The following is a 21,122-nucleotide window of genomic DNA, read 5'->3' as shown; positions in this document are numbered from 1 at the left end:
CCTGTCTATTGGACTGGTTCTGCCCAGCGTGGAGTATTTCCTTTGTTTTACACTTCTTGGATCTATAATTTTACCTTTTGGGTACACGGACTTGGTGTTTTGAGGACACGTTTGGGCATTGTATATGGATCTTTTGTCACTCATGGATGCATTGGAAGCTGTAAATTCAGCGTGGGTTTGGAGTTTGAGTATACTTGGAATATAATAGCATTCACTTAAATATAGTCTTGCGTCTCATCTTTAGGAGCCTGTCGGTGTGAGCAATAAGTGACCTGCCTGCACAACAGATCTTTTATGGGCTCACTTGTCTTTTATATGTATTTGTCTAAAATGTATTGCTTTGCTCCGAATTCTACAGGAAGTCGAATACAGCAGAAAGCTCGGCCCAACTTCCCTTTAAGTTGGGACTACGAAGTCCCCCTCTCATGGGAAGAGGCGAGAGGATTTAGACGTTGTTGCGCAGGAGAAAGCCACCGTACTGCAGCTTTTGGAAAACCCCCTCAGGGTCGTACTTGGCTGCAGCCTCCTGCATCCTCTTGATGTTCTCAGCCCCGTAACTGCCCAGAACCCGCTGAGAGGCCATGGAAAAGCTCATACACTTGAAGTCTAGTAGAAGTCCCGCTTCTCTGGCCAGAGAGTGCACCGTTTCGGACATTTTATTCACTGCCTGTTGCGCCACGGCGTCGTCGCTACCCTCCTGGGGCCACTCACAGGTGAAAACCCACCCTACGAATTGATATCACGGTTAGCGTTGTCGTACACCTGGAGTTGACCATCTGACTCAAGACGATGGGTGTCATTGTGATGGAGAACGCAAATCTGAACGTACAGCACTGTGGAATGCTCTCGTGTCCCATGATATTCTCTCCGCGATCCTTTCCTGCCTCCACACCAGCCTTGCCCATGGGCTGGATGGTATAATGCAGTACGCAGCCAGCCGGAAGGGTCTTGCAGACCTCAGTCCAGGACTTGTAGACTTCTTCGTAGAGTTCTTGCGAAGCCTGGGTGGTGACCGAGCAAACTGCTCGCCTATCGCGTGTTAGTGACTAGCTGGGCGCTCTTTTAACTTTGTCTGCACTCACTTCTGGGAGACCTGGGCATCCTATGGCTTGGGCCAGCGATAGGAGCGTGCCATTTGTGGTGGGGAGAGCCGTCGTCACCAGGCTTTTAAGATTATAGAAAGACTCAAAAGCAGAAGGTGGCTCTGCTGGGGTGTCTCCATAGAGCAAGCCCACAGCAACAAAGTTTGGTGAACAACCCAGTTTTGGGGTCATCTTCCATGGCCTTCTGAACGGCAACTGTTGCCTTGTTGATCTCAACATGGTCGTCTGGGCTGTAGAGGTTGATTGTGTATTGGACGTTGATCAGAGGATGGGTCTCGAGGTCGAAACGCGTGACGATGCCTGTTGAATGCGTTAGGGGCCTCCTCGAGTTTGTCCCAGCTCGAAGTTCAAGTGAAACCATAAAAAGGCATGTTACATACTATAGTTGGAGCCACCACCCTTCAGAACGCGATGGAGATTGGCGTTTTCATTCGCGTTTGCATTAATCAGTCTTCCATCGGCCAACAGGACCTGGAGAGCTTGATTATGAGTACTGCAGGAAAGCATATTGTGTATCCAAAACAGAAAGCAGCCACCCTAACCTCAAAGTTTCTCACGCCATCTGCTCCAAGCCCGTGAAGATTGGGCAAAACCCCCATGCCCCCTGTTGGTGCCTGTTAGGTTCCAAGCCCCAAGAACATCCTCTTCAGAATGATCGTAGACTCTCACCTCCGAGAAGGAAGCCTCCTAGTCCGACCTGCTGGTCTCGACCTCCGATAGCTGACAGCTTCTGCTCTTCCAGCCAGGCATACACCTCGCCCAGGTATTTCCCGATCCAGCTCGAGCGACTCCATCCGATGTCAGCTCCTTAGACTGAAACTGACGGATATCAAGAACGATGGCAGTCTCATCTGCACTACTGAAACCAGCGTTGGGGTTGTGACCGGTCTTGCGAATCGCAAACTTAGATCCTGTCTTCTTGACAATAGCCAGTGCTTCAGTGAGCTCTTGTACATTGCTCAGGTAGACATATCCGGCAGCTGGGGTCCAGCACGTCTGAGACCAAGGGCGTGTCACAGCTCCTTGGTACTTCGGCTTAACCTCTGGGGTCACCACTTTACCAGGCAAGGCAGTCCTAAACTGATCAACCGCAGCCGCCGTGCCGAGTGCCATGATAAGTAGTCAATTTTGTTTGCCTGCTTTGAGTTGAGAGAAAGTGAACTGACGCCGGCTTGTTGAAGGGCAGTCACGGACTTAAATAGCAGAATGGAATGATTGCGTTGCAACAAAAAACTATGCTTGTAGATTGGTCAGCACTAACAATACTAACTTCATATCGGGATCAGTTGTCAGATTTTAGCCCAGTAGTACCAGCCTTTCATAGCTCACCCAGGCCAACGCAGCCTTGTGTTGGCCTTATAACTTAAATATCCCATCACGCTACCCCACAATGCGATTACATCCACGTAGCCTCATCCATGATAGTATCAGTACATTCGACTCGATGTTTCAGCAGCCCTCTGTAGCCATGCTCTTAGGTAGGTAGTAGTAGTTCATCTACCAAAGTGCCTTGTCTGGCGGCGACGTGAAGAGATATATATAAGGACTCAATGTACAGATAATAGTGTAAGCAATTCAACCTTTGTTCTGTACAGAGTGTAGCCCTGACTTGTACTCCAGGGGCTCTATGTCCAGTCGATAAGGGATATCCACCGTCGAAGAATATGCAGCTGCAGATACTAGTCGCAAATAAGTCTCAATCCACTACCCGTAGTGGTATATCTCGATGTCTAGAAGAGTGGGTATAGTTTATTAGAAATCTATGGTTGTTTGCCTGCTGTTTTAGAAAGGTTAGTCAATCATGCTAAGTAGTGGATATATATTCATCGTGCTTTTTGTACTAGACTAGGCATTTGTCCACTTGATGTTTCCCCCGATAGCTACGTATATGAACCTTCTTGTAGGCTTTCTGACGCGCGGAACGGTAGTCTAGTGATCTAAACTGGGGAGACTGGCTGTACGCGAATTGATAACCTAGAAAATATGCCTACGTTGATATACTACAGCAAATGATTTTCCAAATACAATTGCAATTGGATCTATATCAAGACGAGACTTTTAATAAATGACATATTGCGCGCCTCGAACGCCGCCGGCGAATAAGGGAAGAAAGGAAAGCCAAAGACGAAATTTCTATGACATCAAATGGTATCGAAGATGAAGCATTCAAGTGGTGGGGCTGATTCATGAACGTCGACCGTAGAATGATTAAACGAGGAGAACACTAATCCCGAGAGTTAGCAATCCGAACAGTCATAAGGGTAGACAAGTCTAGGAGAACATACGCATTGACGCATCCGTCGTTTTCAGGGTTCTAGATCGAAGGTTAGCATATGGGATTACCTTTTCAAACAGGTTCCGGGTATATTTACGTTACTGATCTGTGCGTATTTACCCCATACGACACGTCCACTGGTTGTTACCAGGCCTAGTTCTGAAACGTTCACTTCGACAATCTATGTTGGGGTTAACAGGCAAACCACCAGGGGAGGGTCAGCAGCAGAACATACCGTTCCCTTGGTCAAAACACCCAGAGAAGTGTACAATGGGTTCTGGGGGTTCTTCTTAACCGAAATAATGGGTAGTTGAACAGTGACTCCCAGCTCGGGGCTAAGTAGGAACAACCATCAGCAACATTATCCTTGCAAAGGAGGAAAGAACATACTGTGTAACGTTCGCCTTCTTGTAACGCAAACCCATAGGTCTGATGAAACGTTCACGCTTGGGGTTAACTCTGGTGAAGTCATTGCCGACGAAAGTGGGCTTCGTGATCATTCTCTTCCAGGACTTCTTATGCGTCTTCTTTCCGGTGTTGACAACCTTGAACATCTCCTCCTCACTGATACCCTTGACCTTAGGCAGAGGCACCGCAAACTTGGCGGCCTGTTCCTTACGCTTATCCTTGATAGCGCTAGAAAGTGCCTTGGCATTGGTGGCCTGGGAACGGTCGAGCAGATACTGTGGCAAAGGCGTCTTGGATGGTTCGTCGGGCGCGGAAGACTTGACATTCTTCTCCTCCTGCGCCTTGATGCGCTTCCTCATCTGGATCTTCTCGGCATGGCGCTTCTGCTGGTACAGCTTGGCCCTCAGACCACGCAAGTTCTGGGCATCCTTGGACTGCTGATGGGCTTCACGGGCTTGGCGCTTGCGGACTCGCTCGTCGTGGTCAAGACGCTTTCCGTGCTGCTTTTGCCAGCGCTCGATATACCTGGAGGTGGTCAGTACATGATGTCGGGGCGACGGGAAACAGTTGACTGAGGCAGGAGGACGAACTCGTTCTGAGGCTGTAGTTGGAAAGAATGGTTAGATACCAGTATCTATTATCAAAATCCTCCAGAGCCGCGCCCAGATATCTCAGGACATTTTAATGGGCGGCCGAAAAATCTGGCCATAGCTGGGGGGTCATAGACGTACCATGATTAACAGAAACTAACGGGTTGAGGTGATCTAAATATTATCAACTCTGTTGGCGGAGATGTAGAAAAAGTTCGATGCACGGATAGAGTGGCTCGGTATCGATAAATCACGTGACAACAGACCGCCATAAACTTCGCTCTTGCAACAAGATAACTTCGTATACAGGAAGCCCAGTGGCATACATAAAATTAAAGTAATTTATTTTCTTTTAGAAAGCCAACCCCCAGTTTTATCCCTAACCAGCGATCTTGGAACCCACTTATCAGTGTCAATCGCCATAGAAAACATTGGCACCAGCCACATCACGTGCCTAACCACATCGGGATCCACTGGAATTTCTCGCGGCCTCAAGTTCGGACTGATACAAGAACTGTCCACCACGTCCATTGCGGCATTAGTCTTGTCTTTTCCAACCCGGAAAAGCAAGTGCAGGGTTACAAGGAGGCCAACAATTCTGCAACAGCCACAAATATGTTTTCCCGAACGGCGCTCGCAAGAGCCTTCGCACTGCCATTCGAGCAGTCGGCCCGACCTGTCACCACCACCTTTGGGGCCTGTCTGCGTCAAGCATCAACGACAGCCACGACCTCGCAATCACACCCTGAGCAGCCCTCAGAACCACTAAGCGCATCACCCCGCGCTCAGACCAGCACACCCAGCCAACAACCACCCATCTCCACACCGTCGAATACCATCCCAACCAAACTCCCCGTGGCTCCGACCTTCACCTCCCCGTTAAAAGTGACCAAATCCCTTCTCGAGAAGTTGCCGTACCTGACGACCCAAAAGCCACATTACATCACTGCTCACCTCCATGACAACCCCTACCTTCTCACGGAAGGTGATCACCTCCGTCTCCCTTTCTTGATGCCCAAGGTCAAGCCCGGCGATATCATCCGTTTCAACCGGGCATCTGTTCTGGGATCTCGCGAGTTTACGCTTAAGGGGGCACCATACATCGATGAGCGGCTATTCGAGTGCCGAGTGCGTGTTATGGGAGTTGATTCGGAGCCATTGAGGGTGAAGGAAAAGACGAAGCGGAGACAGAGACATGTGAGACAGGTGCGCAGCAAGCATCGGTATACCCTGCTGAGGGTGATGGATGTCAAGGTGAAGACTGCGGAGGAATTACTGCAGGAGGGTGCTGTTGTTGTCGAGGATGGGCAGGAGGTGGAAGTCAACGCATAGGTGGGTTCTCCATTCGACGGATACTCGATATGAATAATGGAGGATGAGGAGAGGTAGCGAAAACACTTGCGTTTGAATTGGCCACTTCAGGCTACGGCTGGATGGATCACGATGGTCTTTTGGCCTTGTTCTATATCTGTTGATTGGGCATTGAGGCAGCATGTACAGATAGATTTTTTGCACATTGGGTAGTGCATTGTATTGTATTTTATATTGCAATTTGAATGTTTAACTCGAGCCGAGGACTGTCGTTGCGATAGAAGCTGTCCAGCAGTAAGTAGTTTACTATACGTTTCTAGCACCTGTCGCTCCACATTATGAACTAAGGACATCAATTAATCATTACTAGGTCTGACGATAACACAATAATATACAAATCTTATACAACCTAACATCATATGTGCAGCCCAAAAAACCAAAGGATATCACATTACTGCGCGCTCAAAATCTCGTCTGCGATTTTCTCTGCAAGAGCGTACACCACCGACTGAGGGTGTCCTGGCGGTAGAAAAGGAAAGCTACTTGCATCGACGACACGCAGACCTTGTACACCGTATACCCGGGCATTACTATCCAGAACTGCCATGGGATCCTCCTTTTGGCCCATCTTGCAGGTGCTCGAGGCATGGTAGACAGTCGTTGAAGTGTGGCTGATGAACTCGCGAATTTGCTCATCCGTCGTGACATTGGTCCCGGGGTAGTACTCTACCGGATCGGCAACCCCTAATTCAGCGAGCTTCTCCCATACCTGACGACCGCGTTTAAACCCCTGGATGGCTAGCTCCATGTCCGTGGGATTCACGTACCACTGGGGATCAACGACGGGCAGGGTTTTCATATCTGGTCCTGCCAGGGAGACTGTTCCGCGAGATTGCGGTGCGACAAGAGCTGTGGCGATAGTGCCGTAGTTATAACCGTCTGCGGGATCGACAGTCTGCCTGTTGGTGCCGTCGCCAAGGTAAGCAGCGACGGTAAGCCATTCGAGTTCAGGCCAGTCGCTTGGAACAGCAGAGAGGGCTTGGATTGACTGATTTGATAGCTGGGAACGGTATGGCTCCGGGAGCTTCTCCCAACCATAGTAACTGGATGAAAAGATAGAGAGCGGACCTGAGGCATTCTGGAGGTATTGCTGCGCGAATTGTTCTGCTAGCAATTCATTGCCGAACGCAGAGGCGGTTTGAACATTCACACGATGCGAAGACCCAAACATCATGTGGTCTTGCATGTTCTTACCGACGCCTGGTAGGTTGCTAATGCAAGGGATACCGAATTCGGAGAATTCATCGCATGGACCGATTCCAGACACCATCAATAGCTGAGGAGATTGAAGCGCTCCTGCAGATAGGATCACTTCTTTGCGAGCGGACAACGTGAAATTGACTGGTCTGGTGCCAAACGTCCCGCCTGTTGAGACTTGAACACCGGTAGCGACATTGTTTGAATCAAAGAGAATCTTTTGTCCCAAAGTGTTCTTGTACACTACCAAATCCGAGCCGTCATTGAGGGCCGCTTGCAGGAAGCTGGACTCGGACGACGAACGGTGTGCATTTTTAGGGTTAATCGTTGACGTCGCATACGCAGATCCCAATAGCTTGCCACTATTGAACCCATCAATTTGGTCCATGCCAAGGCCAACAAACGCTTTGCGCGCATAAGTGCCAAACTGATCGACTTCATTGCTAAACGATATCTCAAGAGGCCCCCCAGAAGGGCTGAAAGCGTCTATGGCCTGAGTATTGGACATATCGGTATAGGCAGCTTGATTGGGAGGCGTATAGTGACCAGACTTCTTGAAGAAGGGGAGCATGTTGGCAAAGGTATAGCTCTGGTCACCTACCTCATCTGCCCATTTCTGCATGCTGTCTGATGTAGGCCGTTGATACAGCATGAAATTCCTGGCCGAACTGCCTCCGAGGGTCTTCCCACGTGGGTAGTGATGGGCGCGATTGCTTGTCCCCGGCTGTGGCTCAGTGGTGATGCCCCAGTCGACAAGTGGCTGATAGTTTTCGGGAGTCCACCCTGTAAAGTAGGTACAATATCCCGGGACGACAGAAAGGTTGCCATTGTCGACTTCATAGAATCCGCCGGCCTCCACGACGGCAACACTTTGGTTAGATCCACGCTGGGCTAGGCGGCTGGCAATAGTCAGGCCAGCCGTTCCACCCCCAACGACCACATAGTCGAAGGTGGCGTCGGCCCCAGGGACCCCGAAGGAACTCCCCAGGAGAGGCCCCGGTTTCTCATAATCGAAGAGGTTGACCTGAGGGCCAAGTTGTGCATATGCCATGGCTGCAAAGCCCAGGGGGAATAAACGCATTGTGATGAAACGAGGATATCGGGCCCGTCCAAAGAAATCAAAGACTTGCCAGATGATTGAGAATGCCTGACGGACGTAAGGGAGGAATGCTCTGTAGAAATACCCTCACATTTGGATAATCCCGGACAAGCCCCAGTCTTCCCATTCTAGAGCCGTTTTAGGCCCAAGCATACAATGTTCTATATAAACTTTCATCCATCCTGTCCGCCACTGAATAATAATGCAAGGGTCTGTTATATTCCGGCTGGAGCAGCTACCTGAAGAATCGTAAGATTATAAATGGCACATGCTCCTTCATGCAGTCATGCTGACGGTATATATATAGAGATATCAATAAATAGCATTGCGTTTCACAATGTGAGACTGGCACAGCCGTCGACCAGTCAGGTTTAATATCTAAAGGATAAGTTCTTTTTCCTCGTGAAAGGATAGAAGTCACGGTGGTAGTGGCCCCCATTAACAGAGGTTGAGGAAACGTCAGCTTGTAAGATACAATTATTGATAGTCAGCTCGATAGTTTATGCAGGCTGAATTAGTGGCAGTTGAGTAATTACGCGTCGTTAGTGAGGATTGATTCATAGTGGAGGAGGAATTGAGTTTTGAGGCTGACGGATCACATCGGGAAAGGATTTAGGGCTCGTCTGCAATTGCGGTGAGAGAGCAAAGAGACCCATAAAAATCCTTCTTCACGGATGTGGGAATAGTCCAAACTTTGGTCTTCTGTCGTTTCTTTCAAGTCTAATTCTATAGACCTCATAGTGTCGAACCTTGTTGTCTTGGGGTGACACAACTTGGAGGAACACACGGCACATTCTCCTTTGTTCTGAACGCCTTCGTTTACTAATTTCCGCTCTGACATTGGAAGAAGAAGAAGAAGGGAAGCACGCTTCGTCAAGTGACCATTTGGTCATTTCGATGGCGCTAATCCGTCGATAGTCTTCGACCGGAGAATTAGTTATCACATCAATGTTCTACCTGGGTCCAGATCCAGGACCAAAGTTGGGGCAATCGCACTACTTTGACGCTTGCATTGGAATACTTTCAACCTACGTCTAGTGACCACATATCGAAATACTCTTACTCTAGAATCACATTCAATCCCAGTTGCCTCCGACAGTTCTCCAAGCTGTTTTGTTGTATTTGTGCATAGAGATGGAACTCATCCATTATAGACGTCCCCAGCATACGCTGAAATCCATCCAGGTCCGCTTCAGCTTCCATGACCAGCTGTTTTGATTGGGACGTGTTTCCTAAGTTTGAATTGAAGATACCCCCGGCTGACAAGGGTAGAAAGTCCTCATATGTGATAGGCTCATACTCGATGATACTATTCTCCAGTAGCTGTTGCAAGGTCATATCACCCCCTTGCAGATCGAGCCCCGGGGGCTTTTGACCGTGTGGCGATAAATGGTAACAAAAGTACGCCAGTTGCTGAGACTGCAACTGAGCCATATCGTCCGGGAAATCCTTAAAATGTTGCACCAGGAGGCTTTCATATTCAGAAATACCGATATCTCTCTCAGTTGACTCAATATTGACCCGTGACAAAATTCTGTCATAGAGTTGGCGACCCTTCCGCGTCAATGCGTATCCGCGCTGCTCAACCTCTCCAAACCGAGCCGTGTGTGAACCTTTCACATAAGCATCATGGGCTTCTCGGAAGTAAACAGTTTCCTCCAATGCTTTGAAGCTAGTCTGACGGAGCAAGATCGGGCATTGCCGTCGTGGGGGACCTTCAATCCGTTCCTTTGCCGGCATGCCATGGTCCTGCATCATTTTCTGCACTAGATCGATATCGACCGTCCGCGGTGTGAGATGGTTAATATGGCAACTGGGAAAGGAAACAACATCCGCAATCAGTGGATGCTCAGCCTTTAGAATCTGATATTCCTCCATCGTCACAGTCGCCCTGGAATGCCACCGGAACGTCTCCAGCCCTTCCACAATAAACTCTTTGCACTCCGTCGAACTAAGCTGACCTTGCTTTTCGGCCAACTCAATAAGAGCGACTAGCCGATCTGTAAAAATATTCCTTTGTCGTAGAGCTCTTTGTGCCAACTCTTGGGTCTTCTCCGTCAACAACTCCATACGTAGAACCGTCGTGAACACCCGAAACGGATGTCTGGATAATGCTTCCTTTGTCCAGGGACGAAACGCAGTAGCATGCATTGGGAATCCGGCAGCACTCAGATCGTAATATCCCACAGGGAACATGCCCATGATTGCAAACATCCGTCGAATAGTCGAGAGCTCGTATGCGGTACCCAGCCGGATAGCCCCATGTCTTTCGACTCGGTTTCGCGACGGCAGTATCTCATCCGGATCAAACACCTCGGTTCCTTGTTCGTGGCGGGCGTTGATTGCTTCGGCATCTGCCTTCCAGACAAGATCCACTAGATCCCCGTAGAGGGGGACCTCGCTCTTGTACATTTCAGAAAGTGCATGGCAGAATTGGGCCCTGAGGACGTCTTGATCCCACCCCATTGTAGATTAATAATTGGATAACGCAGCTATAATCAAACTAACAGCAAGAGATAGGGATATATCTCTTGAGATTAAATAGGATACAACAAGCGATTAGGTATTGACGCCTTATAAATAGTACTCATACTCCGCACTACTTACTGGTTCGATAAGAGTAGTCTATCATCTGACAAGCTTACCATCTACACCACCAACGGCGTCATCGCCTGTAGTCGTGCATTTCCGCCCTATCCGTCGGAACTCGGATATCATCCGACACTATCTCCCACGCTTATTCTCGGAATTGAACGACCTGTTAGGTAATATCTGAGAGTTAGACTATATCTATACGAAGTACATTTCAAGAATTTGGCCCTAGAAGAGGGGAGATGTGGGGAAAGAGTCGTGTGTCGGGGAAACTTGCCCATGTCGAATCTGGATATCCGCCTTTTGAGTTCGCCTTCCTAATTAGGTGAATTATAGACAGAATCTGGTCTGCTTTAGGCAGGTTGTCAGTAGATTCAGCAAGTAGGGCTTTCCAATTAGTCGAATGAGGTGTCCGATTAGTTATCGCTAAGTTATCTACTCAATTCAATAAATACAGCATCCCGACGGATAAGATATGGACGGTTCAAATGCCTTATCAGTCCAGCGAAAATGATAATGCCAATATGTCAAGATACATACATGTACCACTGCTGACCTTCTGCGTCTTTAATGATACATCTTCACGTTAAGCTTATTGTGTGCTTTCTATTGGCTTTATAAATGTCTTTTGATTCATAACGAAGCGTCTACACAGACCTTATATAATGCCGGTATCAGCTTTGATGTCATACCACAGAATCAACATAGTTTGTTGTCACTGGGTTCATACCGACAGCCGACCGATTACTTCAGAGACATCGCCTCATGGTATTGGTTCAATGCACCATTCGTAGGTTGAGGGCATGTCCAAGTTATACTATTTGAACAACCTCCTCGAAAATCACCACCTGTCTGACCCTTTGATAGCCAAGAGCTGATATATGACGTTAACCGAGCCGACTAGGTCGTCCAATAGTGCGTGCTAAGGTGCAGAACATAACTGTACTTGCTCAGGAAGCACTACTGTGGTCGATGGCTATACCTGAAGGCTGGCTAGATTCTCCAGGTTATAGATATGAATATTTGAAAGGCAACCCCGGACCCATCGTACCCCGGATAAATAGCTACCAAGTGTATGAGTAGAGCTTCTATGACTGTCGGGTGGCGATAGGGGTCGGCGGGTAAATTTAATTTAAATTAGATTCCAGGTTAGTGTGGAGCCCGTTTGATTATCTCAAGCACCCACCACTTAATGAAAATCTCGCCCAGCGGACTGGATGACGAAGACCATAATGAACAGAGGTGAAGCGATAACTGCAAAATTGCGCGCCTCACGTCGACGACATCCACGTGCTTCACGTGCCTGCGAGACTTGTCGCGTTCGTAAGACCAAAGTACTGTATCCTTCTTTATTCCAATCAACCGCTGCTAGTATACTACTAACTACTACTGCTATGTCATGGATGACTGGACTAATTGCATTATGATAGTGTGACCAAGCGCAGCCTTGTTCCTACTGTGCTTGTAAGCTGCCCCTCTTGATCGCGCTGTGACAGTCCAAGAATTGAATGCACCTTATCAGGGACAATCTGCTAACGCAGGCTATAGATCATGCACTTGATTGTGTTTACAGAGCTCTGGGCCAAAACGAAAGCTCAACGCCAACAGTCAAAAGACACGCCCAGGTCAGGGGACAGCAAAGGTTAGTATTTGTCTTCCGTATAACTGTCTGGCCTTATACCTTATGATCATTCGATGCTGCTAGGGCACCTAGAGATCAAGTTCGGCCATCTCCGTGGCCGGAAGTGAGTTCACCCAACCAATTGATATCGCCGCACCGTGATCCTTTAGATCTCCTTGCTGGAGAAGCAGCTCGTGCACCCCATACGAGTATCAACCGCAATGTCACGTCACCCGGATGCTCTAGTTCCAAACCGGGGAATGATGTATTAGCTGGTGAGATGCTACATCCTTGTGAACTTTGTTCGATGAGAGCTCATACTGAGAGACTAATCATAGTGGCCACCCCAGAGGTGTATGATTCAGCATCTAGAGACGGCCTGAGCGGAATCAACCTACACACTAACGGCACTGAATTCTATGGCAACTCTTCGAATCTCGCCTTTCTTGGAAACCTATATGCGCGAGCTCGTAACCAGGCAGAAGCTAGAACATCGGACCTACCCGAAAATATGCCTTCCAACATACCGGACGAGGGCCATCGCCAGACGCCAGACCAGCAATCGACCATGAAATATGTCTCGCCCCGACAAGCACGTCACTCGACAGTGGACAAGGAACGGGAAACCGCAAAGCCTGCAACAAGTGCGACCCAACTATCTATAGTCAACCTACTTTACAACCCGGGTTATTCTAGTACCTCTCCACCTCAGATCAATGGGCGGCCTGAGGATGATGGAAACAGACACTCGACAGTTGGGAACCAAAAAAAATCGCCTCGAACTTTCGCTGGTGAGTAATGCCACCTGTGTTAGCGGCAACCTGGCTCTAATATAGCTGGGTCTGGGAACAGATCATGAAGATGCAGTGGCGCTAGCTATCGATGAACTCTCCGGCGAAGCACAACTTGAGATTGAGAAGATCTTCATCGGCAGCTACTTTTCAAACAAACATTATATACACCCTTTGTTGAGTAAAAATGCCTTCATGCAAAGGTGTGAACAAGAAGCTTTCGTAACTTCGAAAAGAAGGGCATTTTACCGTCGCTCATCGAAGTTCAAAGGCTTATATTTCGCCGTGGTTGCCCTGGGTGCCATCAATGCCAGCCCTGATGAAACTTCTCTTCTGGATCATTATGCCAATTGTTCTGCCGACGGAAGAAAATCCAATTTCGGGGGAAAGCTGTCAGCCCTGGATTTTGCTGATTTCTACTTCGGCATTACAAAACAAGCCCTTGGGGACATATTCGAGAGCTGCTCTTTAGAGAGTGCCCAAGCTCTCTTGCTCCTAGTGAGTTGGAGTGTCTGTTGCCCTTGTTTGATATGTTAACTAACGTGACAAGAGCGTATTCTGTCAGAACGCTCTACGACCTCACAGCTGCTTCATGTATAGCGGAATGGCAGTTAGAACAGCGATCGCAATTGGACTGGCATCAGGAATGTCCGCTCTGCCTCCAAGTATACGCAAAGAAGGCCGACGAACCTGGTGGTGAGTGCTCGCCTGGCTGTTTTTTTCGCGTCACAAAACTAAGATTATATAGGTGTATATACTCACATGAAATGTGAGTCCTTTAAATCATAAACAAGATACACTACTGATATATTATGAAGTGAAATGTGCTGTTCCTCGGGGAGGCTGGATAGCATGAAGCAGCTTGACCATTACCAGGTCTCCTTACCCCCATTCAAGGTATAGGATCCAGATAACACTAGGCACAAGAATCCGAGTCTGATAGTACAGCGATAGGTAAATACCAGCAATACTCAAGATTCCGAAGCAGAGGACGACGACGTAGCCATGATACCGGTCATGGTAGCTTTAGCACAGATCATGTCCGAGGCGTCTCATCTGCTCTACCATTCACCGAAACGCCCTACTAAGGAGATGTCACAGATTGCCATGAACCTTGACAATAAATTAGAGGAGTGGAAATCCAACCTACCCTCCTTTCTAAACGTAGATGTTGCCTCACTCAATGATCCGGAGTGGGCGTTCAAGCAGAAACTAGTCTTACGACTGAGTAAGTGCTCCTTGATATCTATTATACAACAATCACCTAGGAACGACATGCTTAAGTACAATTTATCTCCAGGATTCTACAATACGCGAATACTCATCCACCGTCCCTTCCTGGCAGCATCAACATGCATCGCCGAATCACCTGCCCTACTACAGCACGGCCACATATGCCTAACGGCAGCAAGAACCAGCATACAAATGCAATATGAATCATTCCTACATAGAATATACATACGTACCTGGTAAGGATCCCACCACACCCGCTTTTTTCAACCTCGAAACTAACAGTACCAAAAAACAAAAAAGGTGGTACAACACAACCTACGCCCTCTACGGAGCCATGATCCTCCTCCACCTAATCCTCTCCGGCTTCCCAGGTATAAACGAGGAAGAACCGCTCAAGGACGTCGAAAAAAGCCTCGAGATCTTCGACTCCATGACCAACATCGTTGTTGCTCGCCGCTGCTCTGAGATGATTCGCGAAGTCCTCGAAGTAGCTCGCGCCTGTGTCGCAACGCGTCGAGCAGTATCCGCTGTTCCAGTCTTACCCCCTCATGTCGACACCAACATCGAATCATCGAGCCTAGAGACAAATAATGACCAAAATGTCCATACCCGGACAGATATGGCCCCGTTGGTGTCACAGGGTGTAGACGGGGATTTCTTCTTCTCGCTCTTCAATCAAGACTCTCAGCCTGATACCAGGGCTGAGATCTTGGCTAATCTAGTTGATCCGACGATATTGGAGGATTTTGCGTTCGGGAATGGGGGGAATGATTTTTCGTACTTGTTGGAGTCGTGATGAACTATTGCGTTAGTATGCGATGAAGTGGTGGCATTTGAATGTGAACTTCTCATTGTTTTCACATGTATGAGGTGATCAATTGGCAATAAGAGAGTGGTAGTGACACAATCTCGTTGGGGTGCTATTAGAGGAACATGAGGTAAGGGAGGCACGTTGTGTCGCTAGCCTAGGATGGGATGACGTGCTTTTGCGAAACTTCGCACATGGATTAACCAATATAGTTCTGTGAGGTAGACCCCATCATAGTTTATCTATCATTACACATTTCTTTAGGTCTGTTTTTACTTGTATTATGGCTCGTGTGGCTATTAATATGCTCATAATTCATGCTATCTATCCGATCGCCATCCAGTCTATATCCATAATCATAACCTGATCCCATATGTACAAGCTTTGCTGGAAGAGCCATTCATCCATCCAGGGAAATGTGATCATAATCAACAGTTGATCATCAGGAGAAAACAAAACAAGAGGTATCAACCGATAACCAGACCTCGCAGTACGCCCAACATCTAATAACAGAACAGGAAGAGGTCATCAATGCATCAACAAGGTATTCGTGGAATGTCGGTAGTGCTAAAGTCCGACGATTATGTGAGAGAGATAAGAGGAGGTAGGTGTGAGAAGTGATTATAATGGTGGAATTGCAGTATCGTGGAAACTGTCCTCGCTGACTGATGTTGCTGGCGAGGCAAGGCCAGATATAACAGACGAAGTGCCGCCGCGTCCGCTGTCGTTTCCTTGATCCATTGCTAGAATCGTGTTTTCCAACTGCGCGGCCGTGCCTGGACGGGGTTGGGTCACGGTCGGCTTGGCCGCGCTAGTCATCAGCTCGTCGATGCCCGGTTTCTCCGGCACATGCTGATCGAGAGTGTTGGCGTTGTCCAGGCTGTCCAGAGCGAACTCCATGAACTCAGCGTTCTTCTTGCTGACGCTCAGCGTCCAGCGGTATTCGCAGAGACGGAGACGATAGAACTCGGCTTCCTCTTTGGTTGGGGATGAGATACGCAGGAGCACCCCGAAAGATCCGATCAGAGCGAAGTTGGTTCGCGATGCGGCCGGCCAGAACGACCTCAGGTGCGGCGGACGCAGCCGATTCACAAAGTCCATGGCCGAGATTAATCGTGTTTTGGCGGCAGAGCGGCAGATGTGCGATAAATAGGCATCGGCGGTATCCGGGGAGAGAGACCGTACAATACAGCGGTGGAGGGTGATTTCTGTGGCGAAATAGGACAGGTGCAAGGCGCCGTTACGAGCATTGTCTTCGTTAATGACTTCGAAAAGGTCACCGCCAGACTCCATTTTCAGCTCTGCGGGTAGACGCCCGAACCATTCCTTCAGCCGGATCTGCGCTGGTTTGGCGCGTTCCAAGATCATACGCGTCCGGTTGCCACCGGCAGCTTTGAACTCTTCGATCGCGCGCAAGGTGTAAAAGCGATCCAAGATGTCGGAAAGGATGGTCGTCAAGGCGACCATGTGACAGAAATAGAGGGGACCATGGCCCACGGGGTCGTCGTCCTGAGAGTCGTGGGACGGGAATGCCTCGGCGAAATCTTGTTCGACCAGATCTTGTACCGTCCAGTTAAAGGATACGATATGGGAAGGACGGCCATGCACCAACGCGGACCACTTGTCCTGCATATACAATGCCCACGCAAGACGTTTCCGGAGACCCTTCTCCCAGGTCTCCATCCGCCAACCAGAACAATCCTGATGGAGCCCTAGCTCGAAGCCTGCGGTGACCAATTGCGCGTTCAACGCGTGTGTGGCAATCGTAGACTTCTCCATCAGGAGCACGCCCGCTTGGATAGTTGAGATAGATGCATAGGGCAGAGACTCGATCAATAACTTCAAGGCCGTGCTCTCCAGACGAGCAGCATCTGGTCGTCGTACAGACTGGGAAGCCGGTCCCACATCCACAAACTTCAATGCTAGTACGTAGACAGCGGACAGTAAGAGAGGTGATAAGCCTTGTCGAGCGCGGTAAGAGTGACGAAACGAATCCTCCATAAGAATGGGGAAGGTTGGGTGAATGTGTTCAAAAAACTTATCAATCAAAGTGGAGCCATAGGGGGCAACTAGACTCTCAATGGCATCTAGGGAGGCAGATTGCGGGGAGTCCGCATGGGACAAGGTGTTAACCATCCGCATAAAAGTGCCGTCGTCACCGAACTTTCGTACCCGGGACGACGCGATGATGCCTTCGTGGTTCTGGTCCAAAGGGAGAAATTCGAGGAGGGCGGGTTCCAAGTCGGTGGTCAAGCCGATGTGTTGGGTTCGCTGATACCAATACCCAGGTGTGATCCGGGCTTGAATATTCAATGGCGAACGAGCAAGGTTAGTTTTGGAAACCGGGGGGTTGGTCGAAAGTCTGCCAGCGGGAAAAGGATTAGTGTCTCCAGGTCTATCTATATGACGTCCGAGATCGGCCTTCGATGCCCACTTAAGGCTGGGGCAATCCATACCTCTTGGGCGAATCTACATCCTCCGGGACAGTATCATCTAGCTTTCGCTTTTTGGACTGTACTTCCGCTGTGCTCGGGCGACTCGTCACGGATAGGGTAAATGTGCAATCTTGACGATGGAAATCGCACGAGTAGCATTTATTGACCATTTCGTTCATGGCACACCGACTCTTTCTGCGCAGACAGGCGTCACAACTTTGCCCATCCCGACCTGGTACAGGCACTCGGGGTAAGGCAGTAATGGATGTGGAAGGCGAAAGGGGAGTGGCGATTGGTTGCTGAGGCGGTTGGTTTTGTACCCGAGAGCGAAGTAGTTGGTCTGACGGTTGGAACGAAGCAGCAGAAGCCGCTGGCGCAGTCGTCGAGGACGACTGCAAAGTGATAACGGCAGCCATTAAGCAAGGAGTCTGCCAACAAGGGACGGAGGAGAGATAGATAATGGGAAGGGTGAGATCGAGAGATAGGGAGATAATCTCTCACGAATAAGAGCCGTGATAGGGCTCGAAAAGGGAAATCAGTCACGTAACGAAACCGGGACAGTCGGGGACTCCGCCAAGGAGCTCCGCAATACCTGGGACACAGACCAGGATCCCCAAGATACTGGGTTATCTGGGGTTCAGGTTGGTCTGGAAGCAACGAAGGAATCTAGTTGTTCTAGGTACACGTCCGTGAGGCCGGCTTGGACGATCGACCACGAGCCCACCAATGGTTGTAGACTAAAAATGGAAAGGCCAGGGAGGGGTTTGAGAGTGGACGTGCGAACCGTAGCGGAGATGCTTATCAGCAGACAGTTGAAGAAAGCAAAAGGGGACTGTCTTTCTGTCTCCAAAAGGTCGTGGTGCAATGGGCAAAGGTGATACGTCGGGAAGTACAGACGGGGAGCGGAACCGGAGGTCAAAAGATAATCGCAACAAGTAATTCAATATAATATCTGGGGGTTGAGGGGAACTCTGGACAAAGAAAATCAGATAATTGAATGAAAAGCGAATCAAATCACTGATAATGGTCAATGATAAAAGATAATCTTATAATCGAAATGAGAAAATTGATATCAGAGTTTCTCTCGCAGCACGCAATATCAAGTGGACCGTCCGCTGCGATCAACAACATCTAAAAAAGGTATCCGATCCACTAATAGATTCAATCCTTCCTCGGAGAGATAGAGACAAGAGACAGAGAAAAGAGAGAAGGGAAAAAAGAAGGGGGAGATGAAGGGAGTAAGTAAAGTCAAGTCCGAGAGGGATGGCGAAATCTAATCAAGTAATGGAATCGTATACCCAGGATGAAGTCCATCTGGTAGTCATCAGGATCAATAAGAGAAATCATGAAAGATGGTTTGGATCAGCGACGCCCATTCCGGAACTCTCCATACGAAGGATTTCCCACACGTAACAGAATACACGGTTGTTGGACGTCATGTTCGCCCGCTGCTTTGGTTCCTGCTTGCCTGGAAAATGAATCTTCATTGGCACAGGCGACCAGAGATAAGCCTGGTCCAGCTGATTGGGTCGTGATCATGCTTCTTGCCGACCTCGTCTTTTCATATTACGTACTGAAAAATCCCTTGGTGGATCGAGGCGCCCAAAAAGAAAAGCGTTGAAGGTCTGAAATTTGAATTTGGATCGAAGGTCTGCCTGTCCTCGGTAAATGTTATCTAATGGTTATCCGACCCAGTCATACTGCAGATATTAATATCGACTGGACTACAACATGGTTCAAGTTAACAAGAGATCTTGCTGCAGCAGGGGCAATCGTTCACTTTAACCCGATTCGAATTAAAATGAATATCCGGACCGTCCTGACTCAGCCGCACCCACCAATCATCGCCACCCGATAACGCAATCGCTCACCAATCACCGCCCTTGGGATTCAGGCAGAATCGGTTTAGTGCGAAACCGGCAACGGGGATCGGCCCTGCAGCTCTGCGGCTTTTCCCCACATCTTCTCTTAAGCCCCATGTGGGTTAGCCGCTTTGCTGCACGGGGAGGAAGGGGGGAAGGCCAGTGCCCTCGTCAGCAAACCTGTGCCCATCCATTGGTGGATGGCTCTTGGGCACCATTGCGGCGGCGACAGTCCTGGCACGGAGAAATGGTAATAACTCCGTAGCAAATCCTGAGGCAATGGTCAACTAACTACCTTTCTCGACGCTATTAATAATTGCGAGGTGAAGAGTCGATAGATCGGAACTTTGCTTTCCTATTTTCTTTTTCTTTTTCTTTCTGAACCCCTTTAAAATAAGGCTTTTTTTGCAAAATACAATAGGATTAATATACATAGTAGTCGTCGCATGATGAAATCAATGATTCATCATATGTCGGGTCACGAGTCAGACGCGTGACCATTGGTGACTCGGTACAATCTAAACGCGAGGAGGTACTCTGTACACCTTATTGCTTCCCTTTAAAGCACCCGAGCAGCTAGCTACGAGTAGATATAGTCCAGGTGGATGCTTCCTTAAACCACAATGCCAATACCGACTAGCCTAATTCTAGTATAGCCCCGGAATATCAATCCCCCAGTATAATTACCAATACGTTTCGTTACATGAGTACCATGTCACGCAACAACTGTACAGGCAAGATCTATGAAGATGCGGACAAATCAAACATGAAGAGCTGGTGTGATCTTCCCACAGCACAATTGATGACTCAAATACTAGTATCTTGTCCGCTTGCAGTCCAAGCATGACCCACCACATCGCGATGCTCAGTTTATCAGCTGCAGCTTTCTCTTCCCCGGCGCTTTCTTGATATTGTTCTTGATGATTTTATGGGGCTTCTCAGTGGCATCTTCTGTCTTGGGAGATGGCATATACTCCTCGTGACGACCATGATCCATACCGACCTGAACTCTGTCCGGATTGAGTATCTGATTCCATCATCAACCCTTGTGCTTTTTTTCATTGTTGAGTTACATGGAAGAAGTGTGATATGCTAACGATGCCCTCCTGGTGGTTATTCGTCCGCACCTTGGAGGCCATGGGCTTCTGTGCCTAGACTCGCCGTCTTCGGGTCTTGCTCGGTCAAAGCGAAAAGGAGTGAAGTAGGATACTTATCCTCTTCTGCCATATATGAGGTTATGGCTTCATCAGCTCATTTATCCGCTTGGCTACGTACACTTGAACATCCTCTTGTTCCCAGGGACGGCTCAAATACCTTACTTGCTTGACAGCCTTTCTGTGAGCAGCACAAGCCCTCTAGGTGAAGCAAGGGGAAATCCGTACCATGCGCCTTGATCGAAAGAAGTTGATATAGAGTTCGGCTCTGTAAGCGAGGTTGACACGCCCGCACTGAAAGAGTATCTATTGGACTGGGGTAGCGGGATAGGATTGTGGACCGGGAACAGTTCGGGGTCAAAACACATCTTTTTTATCCAATACTGTACTTTGGATTCCTTTCCCGCTTGTCTTGATGCGCCACAAACGGTATGAGCTCACGAAGGCCATTGAGAACTTCCGGCGGGGATGAAATGTGCTGTTGGTCGCCAGATGAGAATGAATTTCCTCGTTGCCTCTTACCTACCGCGGCTGCATCTAAATCTTTTAACTTTTTCTATTTCTGTTCGTTACTTGACTGACC

At 48.7% G+C, this 21,122-nt stretch overlaps 6 protein-coding genes across 6 annotated transcripts; all 6 read right to left on the bottom strand.

The window, feature by feature from the left end:
• Positions 1-445: 445 nt before the first annotated feature.
• On the bottom strand, positions 446-857 carry AO090005001469 (uncharacterized protein; the record flags this gene model as incomplete). The annotated part of the gene is made up of 2 exons (XM_023237374.1): positions 446-726; positions 830-857. 2 exons carry the CDS (start codon positions 855-857, stop codon positions 446-448), a joined length of 309 nt encoding a protein of 102 aa, XP_023089385.1.
• A 789-nt stretch (positions 858-1,646) lies between these two features.
• AO090005001470 (uncharacterized protein) lies at positions 1,647-2,216 on the bottom strand (the record flags this gene model as incomplete). The annotated part of the gene is made up of 2 exons (XM_023237368.1): positions 1,647-1,717; positions 1,928-2,216. The coding sequence occupies 2 exons, from the start codon at positions 2,214-2,216 to the stop codon at positions 1,647-1,649; spliced, it is 360 nt and encodes a 119-aa protein (XP_023089386.1).
• Positions 2,217-3,311: 1,095 nt separating this feature from the next.
• Positions 3,312-5,479, bottom strand: AO090005001471 (rRNA-processing protein NSA2; the record flags this gene model as incomplete). Its single annotated transcript, XM_023237362.1, has 6 exons — positions 3,312-3,327; positions 3,389-3,417; positions 3,476-3,559; positions 3,614-3,713; positions 3,769-4,311; positions 5,478-5,479. Coding segments are annotated over 6 exons (774 nt in total).
• A 659-nt stretch (positions 5,480-6,138) lies between these two features.
• Positions 6,139-8,025, bottom strand: AO090005001472 (GMC family oxidoreductase; the record flags this gene model as incomplete). Its single annotated transcript, XM_001818342.3, has 1 exon — positions 6,139-8,025. The coding sequence occupies one exon, from the start codon at positions 8,023-8,025 to the stop codon at positions 6,139-6,141; it is 1,887 nt and encodes a 628-aa protein (XP_001818394.1).
• Positions 8,026-9,102: 1,077 nt separating this feature from the next.
• On the bottom strand, positions 9,103-10,509 carry AO090005001473 (VOC family protein; the record flags this gene model as incomplete). The annotated part of the gene is made up of 1 exon (XM_001818343.1): positions 9,103-10,509. The coding sequence occupies one exon, from the start codon at positions 10,507-10,509 to the stop codon at positions 9,103-9,105; it is 1,407 nt and encodes a 468-aa protein (XP_001818395.1).
• A 5,200-nt stretch (positions 10,510-15,709) lies between these two features.
• AO090005001475 (putative C6 transcription factor (OTam)) lies at positions 15,710-17,939 on the bottom strand (the record flags this gene model as incomplete). Its single annotated transcript, XM_001818344.3, has 2 exons — positions 15,710-17,450; positions 17,545-17,939. The coding sequence occupies 2 exons, from the start codon at positions 17,937-17,939 to the stop codon at positions 15,710-15,712; spliced, it is 2,136 nt and encodes a 711-aa protein (XP_001818396.1).
• Between the last annotated feature and the right edge of the window lie 3,183 nt (positions 17,940-21,122).

Source organism: Aspergillus oryzae, chromosome 1, assembly GCF_000184455.2.
Source record: "Aspergillus oryzae RIB40 DNA, chromosome 1".
NCBI lineage: Eukaryota > Fungi > Ascomycota > Eurotiomycetes > Eurotiales > Aspergillaceae > Aspergillus > Aspergillus oryzae.
This window is presented reverse-complemented; position numbering and strand designations above follow the sequence as displayed.